The 20,394-nt window shown below is 46.0% G+C and overlaps 2 protein-coding genes across 2 annotated transcripts in view; one reads left to right on the plus strand and one right to left on the minus strand.

Moving 5' to 3' along the window:
* Positions 1 to 4,099: 4,099 nt before the first annotated feature.
* LOC129710578 (uncharacterized) lies at positions 4,100 to 9,620 on the minus strand. Its single transcript, XM_055657689.1, has 2 exons — positions 5,589 to 9,620; positions 4,100 to 4,719 (listed from the first exon to the last, which is right to left on the minus strand). The coding sequence occupies exon 1, from the start codon at positions 7,805 to 7,807 to the stop codon at positions 6,884 to 6,886; it is 924 nt and encodes a 307-aa protein (XP_055513664.1). The 5' UTR covers positions 7,808 to 9,620; the 3' UTR covers positions 4,100 to 4,719; positions 5,589 to 6,883.
* A 1,222-nt stretch (positions 9,621 to 10,842) lies between these two features.
* mocos (molybdenum cofactor sulfurase) overlaps positions 10,843 to 20,394 on the plus strand; it is a 108,829-nt gene continuing 99,277 nt past the window's right edge. Inside the window, exons 1-2 of the mRNA XM_055657712.1 lie at positions 10,843 to 11,697; positions 16,176 to 16,265. Coding sequence (XP_055513687.1) covers positions 11,583 to 11,697; positions 16,176 to 16,265 — 205 coding nt within the window. The 5' untranslated portion in view covers positions 10,843 to 11,582. The remainder of the gene's footprint in view (positions 11,698 to 16,175; positions 16,266 to 20,394) is intronic.

Raw genomic sequence — 20,394 nt, forward strand, 5'->3', positions numbered from 1 at the left:
AAATTCATGTTGTGAACAAAAACCGTTTAAAAAGGCGAGACAAACAATTGGGCTGCAGCCACCTGACAACCAAAATTCATTTTGTGAACACAAACCTTTTAAAAAGGCGAGGCAAACAATTGGGCTGCAGCCACCTGACAACCAAAATTCATTTTGTGAACGCAAACTTTTTAAAAAGGCGAGGCAAACAATTGGGCTGCAGCTACCCGACAACCAAAATTCATTTTGTGAACAAAAACCGCTTAAAAAGGCGAGACAAACAATTGGGCTGCAGCCACCTGACAACCAAAATTCATTTTGTGAACACAAACTTGTTAAAAAGGCGAGGCAAACAATTGGGCTGCAGCCACCTGACAACCAAAATTCATTTTGTGAACACAAACTTGTTAAAAAGGCGAGGCAAACAATTGGGCTGCAGCCACCCGAAAACCAAAATTCATTTTGTGAACACAAACGTTTTAAAAAGGCGAGGCAAACAATTGGGCTGCAACCGCTTTTCAGCCGCATCGAGGGGACTCATCATGGAGTAGACGTGCGTTCAGTGTTATTCGTAGTTCAGAGAGCCGTGACCCTGTTGCTTCCTGGGTCTGGCAGAAACTGAGTGAGGCACTACACTTCCGGGTTTTATAGTCCCTCCCCCTGCCGCCAGCAGGGGCAGCAGGGAGACTTGTGAATATTTAAAAAACATTAATATCTCTCTGATTTTTCTTCGATGGGAAAAATCCTCCGGTCCCGGAAGGCGGAGGGGGGCTCTGAGTGAGGTGGCCAAAAATGATCGTTGGTGGTGGCGTTCTCTCGGAAATTGCAACACAGTGGGCCAAAAGCGGTCAAGATCAGACTTTTAGTAATATAGATAGATGTCTGAGCATACCTTGAAGATATCTTAGTAACTGGTACGTCAGAGTCGCATCATCTTGAAATAATAGACAGAATACTTTCTCACTTACGAGAAGCTGGCTTTACCTTCGAGATGGAAAAGTGAACATTTTTGGCCAACTCAATCAATTATCTGGGCTTCAAAGTCGAGAAAACAGGCCTCCATCCACAGGAGCACAAAATGAAAGCCTTAAAGGAAGACCCGTGCCTGCGAAATATTATGCAGTTATACTTGTTCCTAGGACTAGTCACGCATTATAACCAGTTCATAAATAATGTCCACAGTATTAAAGCCCTTATACCATTTACTGTAGAAGGACCAATGCTGGATATGGTCAAGACAGGATAGGGGCCGTCCTTCTACATTGGATGCCTACATCATTACATCATTAGGCAGTGGACAGCTTGGGATCCCATTCTGTCACAGGTTAAAAGAGTGTTACAAGTTAGTCTTCGCCCGAATTACAACCTTTTATAAATTGTCAACATGAACCAAGCCTACAGGACGGCTGCATATTTTGGGGTAACCATGTAGTGGTTCCCTCCCAAGACTGTAAACACATACTCCGCCATTTGCATAATATTCACCTGGGTGCCGTTAGAACGAAGGTACATGTGAGAAGCTCTGTATGGTAGCCCAAATAATATTGTATGTCTTTACCCTATTTGTCAGAAGACGCTAAAGGCACTACCAACGATCCCCCTATAAATAACGGGCATGGCCGGATTCATCGTGGAAGCGCATCCACATCGACCATGTTATAGGAAAGATGGTGTCAAGCTTAAAAGGGTTCAGGGAAAATTTACCAGAATGTTGCCAGAACTCGAGAGACTGATATAGGGAGAGGTTGAGCAGGCTAAGGCTTTATTCCTTGGAGTGCAGAAGGATGAGGGATGATCTTATAGCGGTGTACAAAATCATGAGAGGAATAGATTGGGTAAATGTAGACTTTTGCACAGAGTAGGGGAATGGAGAACCAGAGGACATAAGTTTAACGTGAGGGGGAAAGATTTAGTGCACCCGAGGGGTGAGTTTTTTTCACACAAAGGGTGGTGGGTGTATGTGACAAGCTGCCGGAGGGGTTAGTTGAAGCCGGTACAATCGCACCATTTAAGAAACATTTAGACGGGTACATGGATATGATAGGTTTGAGGGATATGGGCCAAAAGCAGACAGGTGGGACTAGTGTAGATGGGACATGGGCGGCGTGGGCAACTTGGGCCGAAGGGCCTATTGCCACACAGTATGACTCTATAAGAATAATATTAGGCACCTGACAACGGCCCCATATCACGCTACGTCCAATGGCTTAGCAGAGAGAGCAGTGCAAACGGTGAAATGAGGCCTTACTAAGCAAACACGGGTCGATTTGATGAACAAAGTAAGCAATTTCCTTTTGGACCACTGGACCAAATTAAACTGAACAAATTAATAAATGCATCTCCCACCGAATTAATATTCACTCTATGCATTACACTAGATCTCCTCCAGCCGGCTGTTATGGAATGCATTGGCAACTAATAGGAAACCATGAAACAAAACTACGATACTCACACCAGGCCACAAAATATCAGGGCCATAGACAAAGTCTACTCTCAACTCGCGTACAAAGAAATGGCAACCAGGCATGGTCCAGCAGTGTAATAGGGGGGTTGCACGGAAGGTCATAAGGTCAAAGGGCATGACGCACGGAGTCGCTCAAGCCTTCTGGAGTACAAGGCAGCTTTCGGCATACACTAGTAACATACACAACACGTACGTTCTCACCTGGTAAAAACGCCGAAATGGTCAATTATTTGTGCTGTGAAAAATTGGGGAAATAGGGGTAACCGTGAGAGATATTTATTGTACTTCAGAATTTCAAAAGTATGGAGAAATTATGGTAGAGAAAAACGAGAGCTGCAGGGACAACAACAGCTAAAGTGGTTGGCGAACATTGGCCGTGCAGATATCAGGATTGAAAATATTGGGAGGTATCATGTTTGCTCACTGCATTTCATCAACAGTAAGGCATTCTTTGTGTTTTTTCTTGATTCCTTTGGTATCTAAAAAGTTGTAAAATCGCCCATGGTTCTCAAGTGGGTTTTTACATGCAAAAAGAAAATGCTTCCGAAGCTAAATTTAACACAAGTAAATCGCAAACCATACGTGGGTTTTGAATTACATTTTACTCAGATGCAAGACAAGGAATGGTATAATTGTTAGCTGTTAATTGGACATAATCCAGCTCAGTAAATTGACAATATCTTTGAAAGGGAGTGGGTGTTTAAGCTGTCAGGCCATTTTATTATTTGCCAAAATATACATTTCAATTTTTCTTGTTCAATGCCAACACAATTATTCACATTTATTTACTTTTTGCATCGCAGAACAGCCCTCAGCATGGAACGATGTTACCAACCCTGATTGGGTACCAACTGTGAATATGGGACACGGTGATGGCAATGAGCAGGATAGACAAAGTACACAAGAACGCCATGGTTGTGCGACAAGAAGAGAAAGTATGAAGGCAGATTGTTGTCGTTGCTCCGCGCAATACAAAACAGGATTTACTCATATTTGGAAGAGAATGGACTAATTGGGCACAATCAACATGGTAATATCTTTGTAAGAAGGAACTGCAGATGCCAGTTTAAACCGAAGATAGACACAAAAAGCTGGAGTAACTCAGCGGGACAGGCAGCATCTCTGGAGAGAAGGAATGGGTGACTTTTTGGGTCAAGACCTTTCTTCACATACCTGGCAGATCATGTCTTATGAATTTGAGTGAGTTTTTTGAGGAGGTGACGGAGGTGATAGATGAGGATAGGACAATAGATGTTGTCTACAGGATCTTAATAGGACATTTGATAAAGTCCCTCAAGGTTGGCAAGATGCATGGAATTCAAGGGTGTTGATCATTTGGATTCGGAACTGGCTTACTCATAGAAGACCGAGGTTTGTGGTGGAAGGGTGTTATTCTGGCAGGAAGCCTGTGACCAATGGTGTTTTGCAAGTCTGGGACTGTTTGCGAAGTGTGTAAATGGCTTTACCATGTGTAGATAGGTTGGTTAGTAAATTTCCAGGCACCAAAATTGGTGTTGCAGACAGTAAGGAAGGTTGTCAATGTAGCTGGAAAGTTATGGGGCTGTCCCACTTGGGCGACCTAAGCTGCGAGTTTAGAAGAGTTTGCCCTAGACTCAAATTCGCAGCATGGTCGACACGAGGTCCTAGGATGTCGTATGAGGTGGCTGGAACTCTCCTTCATGCTCGAGGGAGGTTCCCACCTACTCGTGGCCTCAGCTAGGTCGCGGAAAAGTTTCAGCATATTGAAATTTTTTTCTGCGAGTAAAATAGATACAAGTTTCAAGATACAAGATACATTTATTTGTCACATGTACCAAATGGTACAGTGAAATGTGTAGTCGCCATACAAATAAATAATAAAGAGCACTGGACACAATAGTTATTTTTTAACACATCCCCACACAACGGGATCAAATTCCCACTGTGAGGGAAGGCACCAAAATTTTGGTCGTCCTCCTCTGTTGTCCTCCTGTGGTCGGGGGGCTCCCGAAACCCCCGCTCCGGGCGGCCCGTCGTTCAGGCCCACTAGTCGGGGTGATGGAAGTCCAATGTCGGGACTGGAGGACCTCCTCAGTGGCTTGGACATCCGAGTCGGGCACCTCCTACCGGAGTCCGCGGCTCCCGAAGTCCGCAGGCCGCGCTGGGCGGAGATGCAACGCTGGCGGCCCTCGGCAAAGTGTACCCTGGACTCCATGATGTTGTTCAGTGCTGGCTGCACTGGAAGCTCTCCAAACCACAGCTCAGCGATGTTGGAGCAGCGGCCCAATGCTCCAGAGCTCCAAACAGTAGCAATGTTACAACATTTTGAGATTTTAAAAATCAAGTCTGCAATTTATCCCATCAGATAAAGCATAACAATAAGTTTAATTTGACACCAAATTCACTTTCATATCTCAAGTATTAAAAAAGTTATGGCCATTTTCATACTCGGAAATTAGCATCTTGTTCCCTATTGATTTTCAATGGACATTACAAAAAAGCTGTGATCTTGGATAGTCAAAAGCCCATTTCTTAAGGAAAGATTAACATTTTTAAATAGCCTAAGTGTCCAAAGATTATTCACAAATAATTCACAATATAACATGATTTTTATATCTAATTTACATTAATTTATAGGCCAAATGGAAGGAATTTAGTGTTCAATTGCTGTAAATAAATGCCCATTTAAATCGGCTTTCTAGTGGGTTCATGTGAACGCGCTGGTTTAGAACGTTCGCATCGCGCTGGATTAGTGCCCTCAAATGCCGAGAAAAATACTGCGGGATATAAAAAGCCCAAAATGAACTACTCGCTATAGATAACTTGATATACAGGGTTATATATAAGCCCCATTTAATGTAAAAATAAGGTACATACCTTTAATTGTTTGCTTTATAAAACCCTGGGGCTGCGAGAGGTTGCGGAGTGAGACAGTAATTTTAAAACTATTATAACTATATTATCGAGGCCTATAAAACTAATAATACCTTTTGCGACCGGGTCTTGCAGCGATTTTTCGTTAATGATTTACTAGGCTGAACATCTGCGATTAGAACAGCCTAGTAAAAATCGCGTTTTAAACCCGCCCCCTCCAAACAGCGCCAAAATCGCGGACATGGCTGAGGGCAGATTCCCAATGACGATTCAGGTAGGTTTTGTAACATACCTACAAACAGCGATCCAGGTAGGCATCGCCCGCTCCGTGGTGAATCCAGCACTGCGAAGCTGTTACGACTCCCGAATGCAGGTACTTCAGAGCCGCGTAACATAATTCAAAAACCAGGTTCAAGTTCAAAAATAGTTTTAATTATTTAATGGAACACAAAACCCAAACCTGATTCAAACAACCCAGTCAGGATATGGATGGACTGACAAACAATTTAACAGTGCTCCAGCCAGCCACGTGATGAACCGTTGAACCAGAGACTCTAAAACCTGCCTAAGGAGATATATCCCTGAAACAAAATACACGAAAACACTAAGGTCAGCCCTTATCCGTCCCAATTCAATATTTGTTAACAAGTAATGGTGAAAGTACACAAAGTTCTATGCCATGTGGCCAGGCCTTCCGCAGCTCACACCAGCAGTTTGTTCACAAGTCAGGGTCGACGAAAAGGGTGGGAGAATCCAGGGAGACTCTGGTATTTAAGCTTCAGATGAGTCACCCGTCACCTGACACTTGGCTTGGCCAATCGGGTACAGGAGCCTTTAACCCCGTGATTCCAGACTCACAGCCACGAGGCCTGCACTCCTTGAGAGTGCGAACCTGACCCGGCCCACCACCTTACCCAGATACGTTACCGTGGCCTGGCCAAACTTCCCTAGATTGATCGTTAGGTTTGCCTCCGCTAGACGATGAAATACCTCCTTCAGATGACCGATGTGTTCGATCCACGACCTGGAGCACACAACCAAATCATCAAGGTATGCCTCACAGAAGGACAAACCAGACAATACAATGTTCACCAACCGTTGGAAGGTTGCCGGCGCATTGCGCATCCCAAATGCCATTACCGTGTACTGAAGAAAGTCATCAGGCGTAACGAACGCAGAGATCTCCCTCGCCCGCCTAGTCAAAGGAACTTGCTAATATCCTTTTAACAAGTCCAACTTAGACACAAAAGATGCACTTCCCACACGATCCACGCAATCCTCCATCCGTGGGAGAGGATAGCAATCCGGCTTAGTTACACCATTCACTTTCCGAAGGTCCATGCAAAACCTGTCCTCCCCGTTAGCCTTCGTAGCCAGTAGACACGGAGAATTCCACGGACTACAACTAGGTTCAGCAATGCCATGCCGCAGCATATAGTCAACCTGACTCCTTAGACGATGACGCCTGTCAGGGTTGACCCGATACGGATGCGGTTTAATTGGCGCAGCACCGGCCACGTCAATGTCATGCTGCAGCACAGACGTCTGAGAAGGAACATCTGGGAACAGTGACCCATTTGACTCCACCTAAGCAAGCAGATCACCCCGCTGACATTCAATCAAATGAGACAACCGCAAGGGAAGCGACTCCAAAGCCTCAGAGTTACACAGCTTTCCCTGCGTCACTGCCACAGACAACCGTGCCTCACCCACATCAACGCCCGTGTCAGGGGGCAGCACCACTGCAGCCAAAACAGGCTTAGACGAAACCGAAGGACACAGCTCCTCCCCATCAACCTCCACAGGCTCCTGCTCATGGTACTGCTTCATCATGTTGACATGACAGAGCCGAGTCTTGCGCCTCCGATCAGGGGTACCAATAACGTAATCCCTCTCACCAACCTTCTTAACCACCTGATAGGGACCGCTATACCAAGCCTGCAGACTGGAACCAGGAATAGGCAACAACACCAGGACCTTGTCACCTGGAGAAAAATTCCTACTAGAAGCCTTCCTGTCGAACCAGTCCTTCATCCTAGACTGAGCAGAAGCAAGATTACCCATTGCCAGTTCGTTACCCAGAATCAACGACACTCCCTCAATGGGAAAACATGGCCGTATCCCTACAGTTACTCGACCTGAAACAAGCTCAGACTCGAGGTCAACAGCATGCAATGGCACTACCATGCCATCCATACCAAATCCTACAACTGGGATACTAGAACCAACAGATGATTTCTCACAAAACGGTAGTACATTATCCAAAATGAAGGACTGAGAAGCACCAGTATCACGCAAGATGGACACCGGAACTTTACTACCCCCATCCTCCAGAGACACAAAACCATGCATGACGAACGCAGAATAATTCCTACAACCATCAGTCTCAGGCACCACAGGAATCGCAAGTGCCTTCTGCGTACTGACCAAAGCCACCGGCTTCGCATTTTTATTTTTAAGAGCGGGACACGATCTTAAAATGTGTCTTCTCTCCTTACAATAGAAGCACATAGGACCGTCCGTAGCCCTCAAATCCCTGTCATCTTTATCAGCCTTGACCTCTCACTGCTTCGAAGTGCTGCCATCCACAGGTACAGAAACACTTTTAATACCGTTACCAGCAATACCACCACGATCAACAGGTCTCCCACTGAAACCAGAGGACCGTTCCCCAAAAACAGCCTTATGAGTGAGCACATACTCATCCGCCAATACAGCGGCCTTAGACACGTCTGAGACTTTCTGCTAATTAAGATATGTTGTCACTCTGTCAGGAAGACAGTTTTTTAAAATCCTCCATTATCATCAAGGACTTTAACTGGACAAAATCTTTGATCCCCTGAGAAGCACACCAGTGTTCAAACAGAGCCTCCTTTTCGCGAGCAAATTCAACATATGTTTGGTTATCATATTTTTTGACATGCCGGAATTTTTTGCGGTACGCTTCGGGAACCAACTCATACGCTCTGAGGATGGCAGATTTTACAATTTCATAGTCAAGGCTATCATCTACAGACAATGACAAATATACCTCACGCGCTTTACCAACAAGGACGCATTGCAACAGCAATGTCCACACGCTCTTAGGCCATTTCAGTGATATAGCCACACGCTCAAACACAGTGAAATATTTATCAATATCGTTTTCACTGAACGGTGGAACCAAATGAATATTTCTGCTCACATCAAACTCATGCTCTTTAGAAGAGAACCGGGAAGTATCTCATTCTTTCTCCCGCAGCTGAAATTCAGCCCTTTCGGTTTCCTCCTCAAGCTCAAGCCATTTCATTTCAAGAACATGCATGAGCTCATCCTTTTTTAAGGCCATTCTCTGTGACTCAAGCTCCATCTCCTTCAGCCTAATGACTGCCTCCATGTCCTGACCAGGCTGAACAGAAGGTGGGGGACTGTCTGCACAGTCAGGCAAAACCCCACCCTCCACCAATGCAGCCCACAACATCGATTTAATGGACTGTTTCTTTGAATGCTTGTCAATAGGCACGTCATAGTTCTCTGCCAGAAAAATCAAATTCTCCTTAGTACACCTATCAAACATCTCCTGACTAGGAGCCTCAACAAACTCTTTCACCTTAAATTCCATCTCTAATGTAGCACCTAACCACCAGCTAAACCCTGGGCACCAATGCTACCACAAACAGGGAAGAAAAATTTCCCTCACAACACAGACTGCCTCAAAGCAGGGAAGAAAAAATTCCCTCACACACACACACAGACTTCCTCAGTCACCAGAAGCCTACCAAAAAACCCCCAAAAACGTCTAGGGTCCTCAAAGCTTAGGACGAGCCCCCATTTTGTTACGACTCCCGAATGCAGGTACTTCAGAGCCGCGTAACATAATTCAAAAACCAGGTTCAAGTTCAAAAATAGTTTTAATTATTCAATGGAACACAAAACCCAAACCTGATTCAAACAACCCAGTCAGGGATATGGATGGACTGACAAACAATTTAACAATGCTCCAGCCAGCCACGTGATGGACCGTCAAACCGGAGACTCTAAAACCTGCCTAAAGAGATATAACCCTGAAACAAAATACACGAAAACACTAAGGTCAGCCCTTATCCGTCCCAATTCAATATTTGTTAACAAGGAATGGTGAAAGTACACAAAGTTCTATGCCATGTGGCCAGGCCTTCCGCAGCTCACACCAGCAGTCTGCTCACAGTCAGGGTCAACGAAGAAGAGAGAGAATCCTGGGAGACTCTGGTATTTAAGCTTCAGATGAGTCACCCATCACCTGACGCAGCTTGGCCAAATGGGTACAGGAGCCTTTAACCCCATGATTCCAGACTCACAGCCATGAGGTCTGCACTTGGGAGAGAAACAGAAAAAGGTAAGTACATAGCATTCACCAGGATGGGGAGCGCCTAACAGACGCCGCTGTTGAAGCTCTGGTCCGGTCCCCGGCAGGAAAGGCCGCACCAATCCAGGTGGTAGGCCGCGAGATGGGGGGCAAGGACGCGACTCGGAGAATAGTCGCTTCCCCGCCAGGAAGCGACTGGGAAACAGTTTCCCCCTCACCCTACCCCGCTTCCCCCACATAGAAAAGTTAAAGATTCCCCAAAACAAACTTTAAAACTGACTAAAAATTTAAAAACACCGGATTGTAGGCAGAGGCTTCCTTCACAGCGGCGCCTTCCCAGTGACTATGTGGTCAGCATGGGTCTCTTTCACTCGTAATGCAATGGGGTCGCTATTTACTTACAGGCACTCGAGGGCCATCTCAGATTCAGATTCAGATTCAATTTTAATTGTCATTGTCAGTGTACAGTACAGAGACAACGAAATGCATCTCCTTCGTTGACCGGTCATTTTGATTGGCTCATTGGAGTTTCACGACCTAGGAAGACCTAAAATGCCCGCTAAACTTTGTTAACCTTTTTAAAAGTGTCTCCACTCCTTCGCCCCCCCTCCCTCCCCCTCTCTCTCCTCTCCCCCCCCCCCCCCCATATGACTTACGATACTCTGTGGCAACCGTTTACCTTCCATTTCATCGCGCAGATGGCGCTCCACCGCTTCCCTGGCTCCCACCTTCGCGATGTGTTTGTGTGTGTGCGGTTGGTAGATGCAGCTCGCGGTTCGGTCGATCCAGCTCGCTGTTTCAACGCGGCTGATCGATCCAGCTCGAGGCTTTCCAGGTGAGTGCCCTCGAGCTTGAAGGTCGAAGGCACTCTTCTGGACTCGCAGATTAGATTGCCTAAGTGGGACAGGCCCTTAAAGTCCCGGGAAAGCACTCGCCTGGAGAAGGGGAGAGAAGGGTGACAGAAGGGGGTGAGAAGGGGAGAGAATGGGGGGGAGAAGGAGTGGAGCCACTTTTAATTCGTTTAATAAAGTTAGTGGGCATTTTATTTACCGGTGGGTCTTCCTAGGTCGTGAAACTCCAATGAACCAATCAAAATGGCCGGTCAGCGAAGGGGATGGCCTACGGCTGCCTTTGAGGGCTTGTAAGTAAATAGCGACCCACTCCACTGCACTACGAGTGAAAAAGACCCCATGCCGATCAAATTTTACCCACGGAAAATGTTTCATTATGTTGAAAAAATTTCCACGACCTAGCTGAGGCCGCGAGTAGGCGGAAACCTCCCTCGAGCATGAAGAAGAGTTCCAGCCACCTCTGACGACCTCCTAGGACCTCGTGTCGATCATGCTGCGAGTTTGAGTCCAAACTTTTCTAAACTCGCAGCTTAGGGCCCCCAAGTGGGACAGGCCCTTAACAAAGTAATCAGTTATAGAAATGTGCGGTGTAATGACCAAAGATACTATTTCACTAGTCCTTCACACTAGTCCTCTAGTATCTTTGGTAATGACAGATGGCGTTTAATCCAAGCAGTAGTGATGTGTTGCACTTTGGAAGGTCGAATGCACGGGAAAAGTATACTGGTAATAACAAGTGCCTTAACAGCATTTATGTACAGAGGGACTTTACCAAGTCAAGTCAAGTATATTCGTCACATACACATACGAGATGTGCAGTGAGCAGGTCCCGGCGACCAGGAATGGGAATCACTGTTTCTGTAACCTCAATACTAGTTTTCAGAGGCAGCACGTCGACTCCGAATTGCTCCCCCGGCTGCAGCTCTAGTAACTTTGATCCAGCCAGCGGTGTCCCTCCTCCCTCGCAGCTCACTGGTGGTGGAGCCGCTGCCGCCTCTCAATCAAAGATACTACGATCTTTGCTCTCAATGTCGAGGGGCGGCCTGGGCAAAGATCCTATAGGATCTTAGGGCCTGGGCGCTGCAACGCGCCACTCGCCCCGGGAGGAGGCATGGAGCAGAATAGCCCGCTGCCCAGCCAGGACTGGTTCCAGGAAACGTTTACACATTACGACTACGGGGGGCAGATAAGTGCGGCGAGGGCTCGGGAGTTCGGCAGATTGTCAGGTAACTGGGCGGAACGGCAGGGCGCTTAGTTGAATCGGTAGTTCGTGCTGGAGTCCGGCAGCTGGTGGGAGTAAAGCGCTGGATCACGGAGTGCCCCACTGGGTTGGAGTCCCGTCACTGTTGAGACCAAAGATCATAGAGCGGAAATCTATGATCTTTGGTTGACTCCAAGCTATATCCTGGTTTGCTTTCGATTTTAGCTGTAAGAGATTTGAATATAAGTAATGTATAAATATGTTTAATTATGGTCAATTTAACTTGGGAAATGCGACTGCTAATTTTAGCACAGGTTGCTTCCCTGAAATCATCTTGGGGAAGTTCGAATTATTTGATCGCATAAATTTGTAGAATACTTAAAAAAAACCTCTTCTGTTATGAAGAGGAGATCCCATGTGTACAGCTTTCCACGTGATGAAATCTGTGATTTATAAATGTCTCAGACTCGACCTGAATGCACGTAAAGTGTTCATGTTGAATTGTTGTTATTTAAAGATTGTGTCACATGTCATTCTGGCAATTCTCCCTAATATACCATATCAACATGTAAGTACGGGTTTCTACTTTAACTGTTAATCACCCACAACCATTGGTTTCATTCAATGATTGTAAGTTTTGCATTTTTAGTGGTTTCAGCAAAGTAGTTCTCCTGAATCTGTTGAATTAACGTGAATATTTTATATTTCTAATATCAATTGCTTTAATTGAGCGAGAAATTGAAGTGTGTTCTCAAAACGTTCAAATCCTTTGATAATTAAAAAAAACCCTATCAGAACACTGTATGTAAAAGCTAAGAATTTATCTTTAGCTTCTCTGCCTGTGAATTATCATGGCTGATATTTGACCTTTGCTCCATTCTCTAGTCCTGTACCCTGTCCAGTGACTTTCCTTAATGTCTATGAACCTATTGATCTGATTTGAATAAACTAATTGGCAGAGCTTCCATAACCTTCTTGGATGGAACTTGAAATCTTGTTGAACATGAATAGGCCTTTCAGCCCATCATCTTTTTGCCAACCATCCATTCGTATAGGGAGGTTGCACGAAAGGTCACTGGGTCATAGGGCTCGACGCACGGAGCCGCTAAATCCAACTGGATGACATCCGTCACTTCCGGTATATGTTATTAATGCTAGAAACGCGTACTTTCCTATCTGTTAAAAACCGCCAAAATGTTGAAATTTTGCACTGAAAAGAATTGTGGGAGTCGGAGTAAGTGTGAGAGACTTCAGATGTACCCAACATTAGAATTCCAAAAGTGAAGCGAAATGAATGTATAGAGAAGCGAGAACTGAAGGGACTACAGCAGCTAAAGTGCTTGGTAAACATTGAAAATATTGGGAATTATCGCGTTTGCTCACTGCATTTCATCAAGTAAGGCATTATTTGTGTTTTTTCTTAATTCCTTTGGTATTTAAAAATTCTCAGAAGTGATAAATCTGGCTGTAAATTTTTCTTCAGATGCGTTTTCATTTTGTATGTAAAAACCCACGAGAACCATGGGCGATTTAAAAAAAATTACAGTCAGATTTATCACTTCTGAAACTTTCTAGATGCCAAAGGAATCAAGAAAAAACACATATAATGCCTTACTGTTGATGAAATGCAGTGAGCAAACGGCCAATGTTCGCCAAGCACTCCGTCTGTTGTTGTCCCTTCAGCTCTCGTTTTTATCTACCGTCATTTCTCCTCACTTTTGGAATTCTGAAGTAGGCTAAATGTCTCACACGCTTATCCCGATTAACATAATTATTAAACAAATGGCAGAAATATAGTGTAACTGCTGCAGAGAAAGTGCAGGTAAAAAAAGTGTAGGGAGCGCAATAAGGTAGATTGGAAGATCGGGAATTCTTCTGTAACGGAAGAGAGATCTGTTTAAGATAACAGTGGGAAGAAGCTGTTCTTGAATCTGGTGGTATGTGCTTTGAAAGCTTTTGTATCTAGCCCAGTGGTTCTTAACCTTTTTGGCCCCACAACCCCATCAGACGTTCTTGGTCAGTACCGTGACCCCCAAAACAAAAAATGAAAAAAAACAGACCGATTTATTAAACCATGTCTGCCAATGCTCAGTCAATGGGATGGCTGAAATTGCTTCACAGCCATCAGGTGATCAAAACAAGGATGAATGCTTGACAGGCAGCACCTCATGCTGATTGAGGGGGACTGGACCAATAGGGTCAGGACCCCCTTCGAAAGAACAGGACAGTCCTTCATTTTCAGCCAAAATGTGGCGAGCTCTTGTTCCATGAAGTCACTCTTGAGCTGCGCATCTTCACAAAGTTGGTAAAATTCAACCTTCGCAGTCACATCAGTAGCACTGATGGTACCGTCTTCAATGGAAAAGGGTGGAATGAGAGCGATCGTCCAGTCCGGGGAAGTAACATTCGATGGCTTCACTAATTGCCAGAAGGTGGGTTGAGATCTCGAGGAAGTGGCATACACCATCTGGCATAGCATCCAGAAGAGTCGTCATCTCAGGGAAGATAGTCATGTCACCGTCCTGGACTCTTCTCTGGTAAAGGTTCCTCCTGAACTCTGACATTTTGTAGCATTGAGAGTTTTCCTTGAAGTGACAGATTCAAGGAATTCACCTCAAAGTCAGCCAAGTAAGCAACCTTCATCACGGACATCCTGTATCTTTTCATGAAGCTAATTCTTCTTCTCAGTACACCCTCCCTCCAAGAACAGCACTATTTCTCTCGAAGTTGAATCACATGATTGAGAACTTTATCACGCGAAAGCCAGCGCACCCCTGTGTGGAATAACAGAACAGTGAAATCGGCGCCCATTACTTCACACATCGCTTTGAAGATTCTTGAGTTTGTTGCGCTCCCTCGGATGTGGTTCACAATCTTCACCACATCTGAAAGCACTTCTCGAAGACCAGAAGGGAACGTCTTCATCGCTAAAGCATGGCGATGTATCATGCAGTGGGTGAAGGAGACATGGGGAGCTACATCCTTCACGAAGGCTTGAAACCCAGATCTGCAACCGACCATGGAAGGTGCCCCATCTGTACACACCCCGACAAGGCGTCCCTAGCCAAGCTCATGTTCGATGAGGAAGGCTTCCAGCATTCTGAACACATCTTCTACCCGGGTGGTAGTAGTCAGGCCCGTACGAAGCTTTTCAAAAAGGGGGGTGGCATCACAGGATTTCAAAAAACTTAATGTGAAATAATGTGCGCGCTGTGCACATCACGAGCGCGAAGCGTGAAGTCCCTCGATGCCAGGGTCCAGGGTCCGCTTAAGGGCCCTGAAAGCTCTGTGGTTTTAGATGCTCTCTGATGCATTCTGAGCTGTATTTTGGAGCGTTTTTGCACCAAATTTATGACCAATATTTCAGAAATGAACAGGAATCTGAGAGGTAGCTTTTCACACAAAGGGTACTGGGTGTATGTAACGAGCTGCCAGAAGAGGTAGTTAAGGCTGGGACTATCCTAATGTTTAAGAGACATTTGGACACCTACATGGATAGGACAGATTTAGATGGATATGGGCCAAATGCGTGTGTGTGGGACTAGTTTAGATGGGACATATTGGTCGGTATGGGCAAGTTGGGCTGAAGGGCCTGTTTCCACACTGCATCATTCTATGACTAAAAAGTTAAGAAGAAAAATGCATGTAAATAAGTAGAACAGATTTGAAAGAGGAGTTAAATGTAAAGGAAGTGAGAGGTTTATGGGTGGAAAGGAACATAGGAAAGTAGGGGGGAGAGCGGGCTTCGGCAGATGGGTGAAGGGAAAATAGACACAAACAGCTGGAGTAACTCAGTGGGTCAGGTAGCATCTGTGGAGAATATGGACAGGCGACGTTTCACATAGTGCTGGAGTAACTCAGTGGGTCAGGCAGCATATCTAGATTATATTTCGGGTCAAGATCGTTCTTCAGTAATATTCATGATGTGACATGCATAGACATTCCTGAATGTTACCCAGACCATCGTAAGCTACTTTGTTACTGTGCTTGCCCTCTCCTATAACGTCTCTGCTGCCTTGGGTGATGTGACCATGCGGCCATGCAATGTACTGTTCACCTGTCAATCAAGTGTTATCTAGATTGCACTGTTTAAGCACCGCCTTGATTTTTACACGTCACCTTTATTTTTAGATCCCTTGAGATTCTGATCCTTCCTAAGTTAGTAATATCCTCCAGAATTATTACCCTGTCCATTACTTTAATTTCAGTGTTCTAGTTGTTCCATGAATTTAATCAAACTTCCATTAGTTGTCAATTCCTTAGTCTGTAATTATCTCAGATTCCCTCTTTCTTCCTTTTAGATGCTCCTTAACACATACTTTGTGGCCTATATACTCTTTGGTTATCTGCCCCAAATGCCTCCAAGTAGATAAACAACTGTTTTTGGTTGAATAATTGTGTGTTACGCTACTTTAAAGGTGCTTCCAAACGGAAGCTTATTTTCTTTGTTTTATTTCAGATTTCTGTACTATAAACAAATTACCTTTAATTTAATTTTGTTAGGAATCACTTACCTGGACCATGGAGGAGCAACTCTATATCCACACAGTCAAATTCATCACTTTTACCAAGACCTTGCTGAAAATGTCTATGGTAAGATCTGCATTGTTAGTCTTCAAGCTTAAAATGTTCCTTTTTAATTTGGGAAAAATAGATATTTCTCAGGCTCATAACTGAAACTATTTATGTTCATGACTTTCACTTACCTGATATGAAAAACATCAAACAACAATAGACCCATGGGGCCTGTTCTTCTAAGTATATTGCTGAATTGAGAATCCATTTGGAGAGCATCCTCACCACAGGCATCACGGTGTGGTATGGAAACACCACACAGACAGAGAGGAAGGCTCTGCAAAGAGTCATTAAGACTGCAGAGAGGATTATCAGAACGAAACTCCCCTCCATGGACACAATCTATACACAGCGCTGTCAAAAAAGAGCAGAGAGAATCATCAGAGACACACTACATCCAGCTCACTCCCTGCTCAAACACAAAAACTGCACATACAACCTCAGGCACAGACGAGCGGACAGCATCGTCACAAACAGAACACGCTTTTTTAAGAGCTTCTTCCCTGCCGCAGTGAGACTCTTGGCCAAAACAAAATGAACTGATGTCCTGACCTACCTCATAGCACATCATATTATATTATATTATATTATATTGCCTCCTGGGCCTGTGCAATTTACAATGCAATCGACACTTTTTATATAGGGTTTGTAATTTACAATGCTCTCACTTTCCCCTTTATATAGGGTTTTTGGCATTTTCTTTCCTTTTTAGTTCTAGAGAAGTATATGTTTTTATAGATTATGTGTCTTCTGTGTGTCTTTTTAACTTGACTTGACTTGACTCTCTGAACAACCGCACAAGAGTTCCTATGTGTGTAAGCACAAATGGCAAATAAAGTTTTTGACCTTGACCTTGATTTATCTGCCATTTCTCCTGTCCTGTAAAATCTTTGGTTAACAAAACTCAATCCACATTTGAATTTTTTAAATGAATCTATGCCAATTGTGCAATCGACTTCAAAAATTTTAGTACGGTCTCTGCAGCTTCAATATGGATCTATTTTTTAAACTGTGGCCTAAAGTTCTGGTTTCCCAAATTATATCTTCACCCTGAATCTATCTTTCTTAACATCCAGTTCTGTTTTCCCCAACCCAAGAAACATGGGTGCATCAAGAAAAAGCTGTCATTTATCCCCTTATCTTAGTATCTCTTAACCTTTAGAGCACTGAAAAAAACCCAATCATTGCTTTGGAATTTCTCCAAATTTAACCTAGGTATCAATTTGGTATATCCAAAAAATGGTTCTTCCAAGTATCTTCCAATACTTATCTTAAGGTGTGTTATCCAGGAATGATGGTAGCATATTTCTCTGCCCAATAAGACACTTGAATGATCCATGTACAAAGAAACACAGTTTCCGCTGATACTTCGCTGAATCTAACTTTTAATAATTTAAGAAGTGGATCTTCTTAAGAAGTTTGATCCATTGAGATAAATAGTATTCCATTGCTTTCTGTTAAATAATTAATGTTTTTTAGGTAAGGGAACCAACAGAATATAGTGATCCAGGTGTAGTTTCAGTACTGTTGTGTGTAGTTGCAGTAAACCATCTTTAGATCTATACTCAATTTCTGTCATAAAAATCCAGCGTACCATTCACTGCCTTAATTTCAAAAACATTGGAGTTACCGATAATCAAAACTAAAATTAAGATACTTGCAACACAACTTTAATTACTGGAATTCAATAGCGCTGCTACTATTGTAAATTATCAAATGAAGTTGTAGAGGGTGTGCTACAGGTGCACAACCTTTTATCCGGAGTTCCGGAAACCGAAAAGCTCCAAAAACCGGACATTTTTTCCAGGATGTTGTCTGCACACCAAAGCGCGCGTTTGGCGCCAAACTTGACCCGAAACGACCCACGGTCAACCCAGAGGTCTGTCCTACTGTAGCGGCTGCCTCCTCCCCGAAGACCGGGGAGACCCTTAAACATCTGTAAATCATTGCTTAAATGTTAGGCAGTTAGTTTGGAGGGCTTTTATGTGGGGGGGGGGGGGGGGGGTGAAAGGGGAAACTTTAATTCTTTGTCCCCTACCTGGTCGGAGAGGCGGGCAGCGGGCAATGCCTTACCGGGACGCCATGCTGTAAGCTCCGGTGCGCTGTGGCCCCCAACTCCAAATCCAGCGCGGCCCGCGGCCGGATGCCCGCAGCCCCAGCTGCGCGATGTGAATCGGCGGCCACAGCGCTCCGGAGCATACCGCACGGTGACCCGGTAAGGCATTGCCCGCTCCCCGCTGGTATCCCAGTGCTGCGACGCTGCCGACTCCCAACATCGCAGAGCTGGGGCTGCAGGCGTCCGGGCGCTGGATTTGGAGCGCCGCACAGCCAGGGGTAGTTGCCGGTGTCGGAGCTCCAACCGGCGCCGCCCGCGGCCGGACGCCCGCAGCCCCAGCTCCGCGATGTTGGGAGTCGGCGGCCACAGCGCTCCGGAGCTTACTGCGCGGCGACCCGGTAGGGCATTGCCCGCTCCCCGCCTCTCCGACCAGGTAGGGGAATAAGAATTAAAGTTTCCCCCTTCACCGCCCCCCACCACATAAAATCCCTCCAAACTAACTGACTAACATTTAAGCAATGATTTACAATGATTCCCTGGTCTCCGGGGAGGAGGCAGCCGCTGCAGACTTTTCAAGCCGCCCGCGCTACCTACCTAATCTACGCTAAAAATCTTCCATTCGGAAATCCGAAAAATTCCGAAATCCGAGAAGTGTCTGGTCCCAAGGCTTTCGGATAAAAGGTTGTGCACCTGTACATTTTAAATAATACTAGACAAACTGCAGACCAGTTGGGTCTGCTCACCCAACGCAATATTCCACCACTCACCCGTTCCCCCAACTGCGCAGACCCAGCTCATTTTCTCCCAAATCCCCCAGCACTCCCTCCCCCTTCTCTTCACCCTCCCTCTTCTTTCCCCTCTTGACCCCCAATCCCCAATCCCTCCCTCACCTCTCCTTTCCCCTACCCTCAGTCACTCCCCCCTCCATAACTCCTCTCCCCTCCCTACCGCCCTCCTATCCCTCTATCCTCCACTCCTCACCTCCACCCCACTATCCTCCTCACCCCCATTGCCCCCTCTCCCTCAATTCTCCACTCCCTACCTCCCCACTGCCCCCTCCTCACCTCCCCCACTATCCTTCCTCACCTAACCCACTTCCCCCTCTCTCCCTACCCCCTCAATCCTCCCCACTCTCCCACCTCACTCCCCCAGGAATTTCCCCTCCCCTCCCCAATCCCTCCCTCACCTCTCCCTCTCCTTTTCCCTGCCTTCAGTCACTCCCTCCCTCTAACTCCTCTATCCTCCCTGCCCCCCTCCTATCCCCCATTACCCACTCCTCATCTCCCTCTATTCCCCCCCATTATCCCTCCTCACCTCCCCCATTACCCTCCTGCCCCTCCATTCCCCAATCACTACCTCCACCCCTCCTCTCCCTCTATTTCTCCCTCCTCCCCCACCAGACATGAGACAGGAGAAAACCGAAAAAAGAGGAAGAAATAGATTTCTCAGCAGATTTTGAAAGTTGGCAAGACCCCACCGCCACCGCGTGGCCCCAAGTGCCGTGGCTCAATCACCGCGAGGACCCACCACCGCGGCGGCCCCATCGCCGCGAGTCCTCATCTCTGCGGTTTTGATGCCTCCTGTATTGCCGTGTGGAACCCCTACCAGGGCCTAGCGGGTAGAAGCCAGGTTCAGACAAAGCAGCCAACGGTGACCGCGGGTGGGCACCACGAAGGCCTGCAGTGGTCTCGGCCGCTTGCCCAACCAACCGCTCGGCACCATTGAGGTGCCCGCACATTAGTGATGTTCACTCTGCTCCTTCAGCTTTATATTCTCTTCGGCGGGCGCTGCCCATGACTGCCCTGGTGGGGGGGGGGGGGGGGGGGGGTGAGATGGGGAGGGGGAGTGTGGGGTAGGGGGGTGAGATGGGGAGGGGGAGGGTTTGGGAGATGGGGGGTGTGGACAGGGGGGTGGGGGAGGGGGGGTTGGAGAAGGGGCCTGTGGGAGGGGGCGTGTGGGGGGAGTGGGAACCTTCAAAGCCTTCATATATTTTGTAGTATTTCACTGATCGGAACAAAACATATTTGACTTGCAGCAGAAGAGAATGGTGAGTAAGGTGACGAAAAACCGTAGCACTATGGGAGATCGTTT

This window comes from Leucoraja erinacea, chromosome 2 (assembly GCF_028641065.1).
Source record: "Leucoraja erinacea ecotype New England chromosome 2, Leri_hhj_1, whole genome shotgun sequence".
Lineage (NCBI taxonomy): Eukaryota > Metazoa > Chordata > Chondrichthyes > Rajiformes > Rajidae > Leucoraja > Leucoraja erinaceus.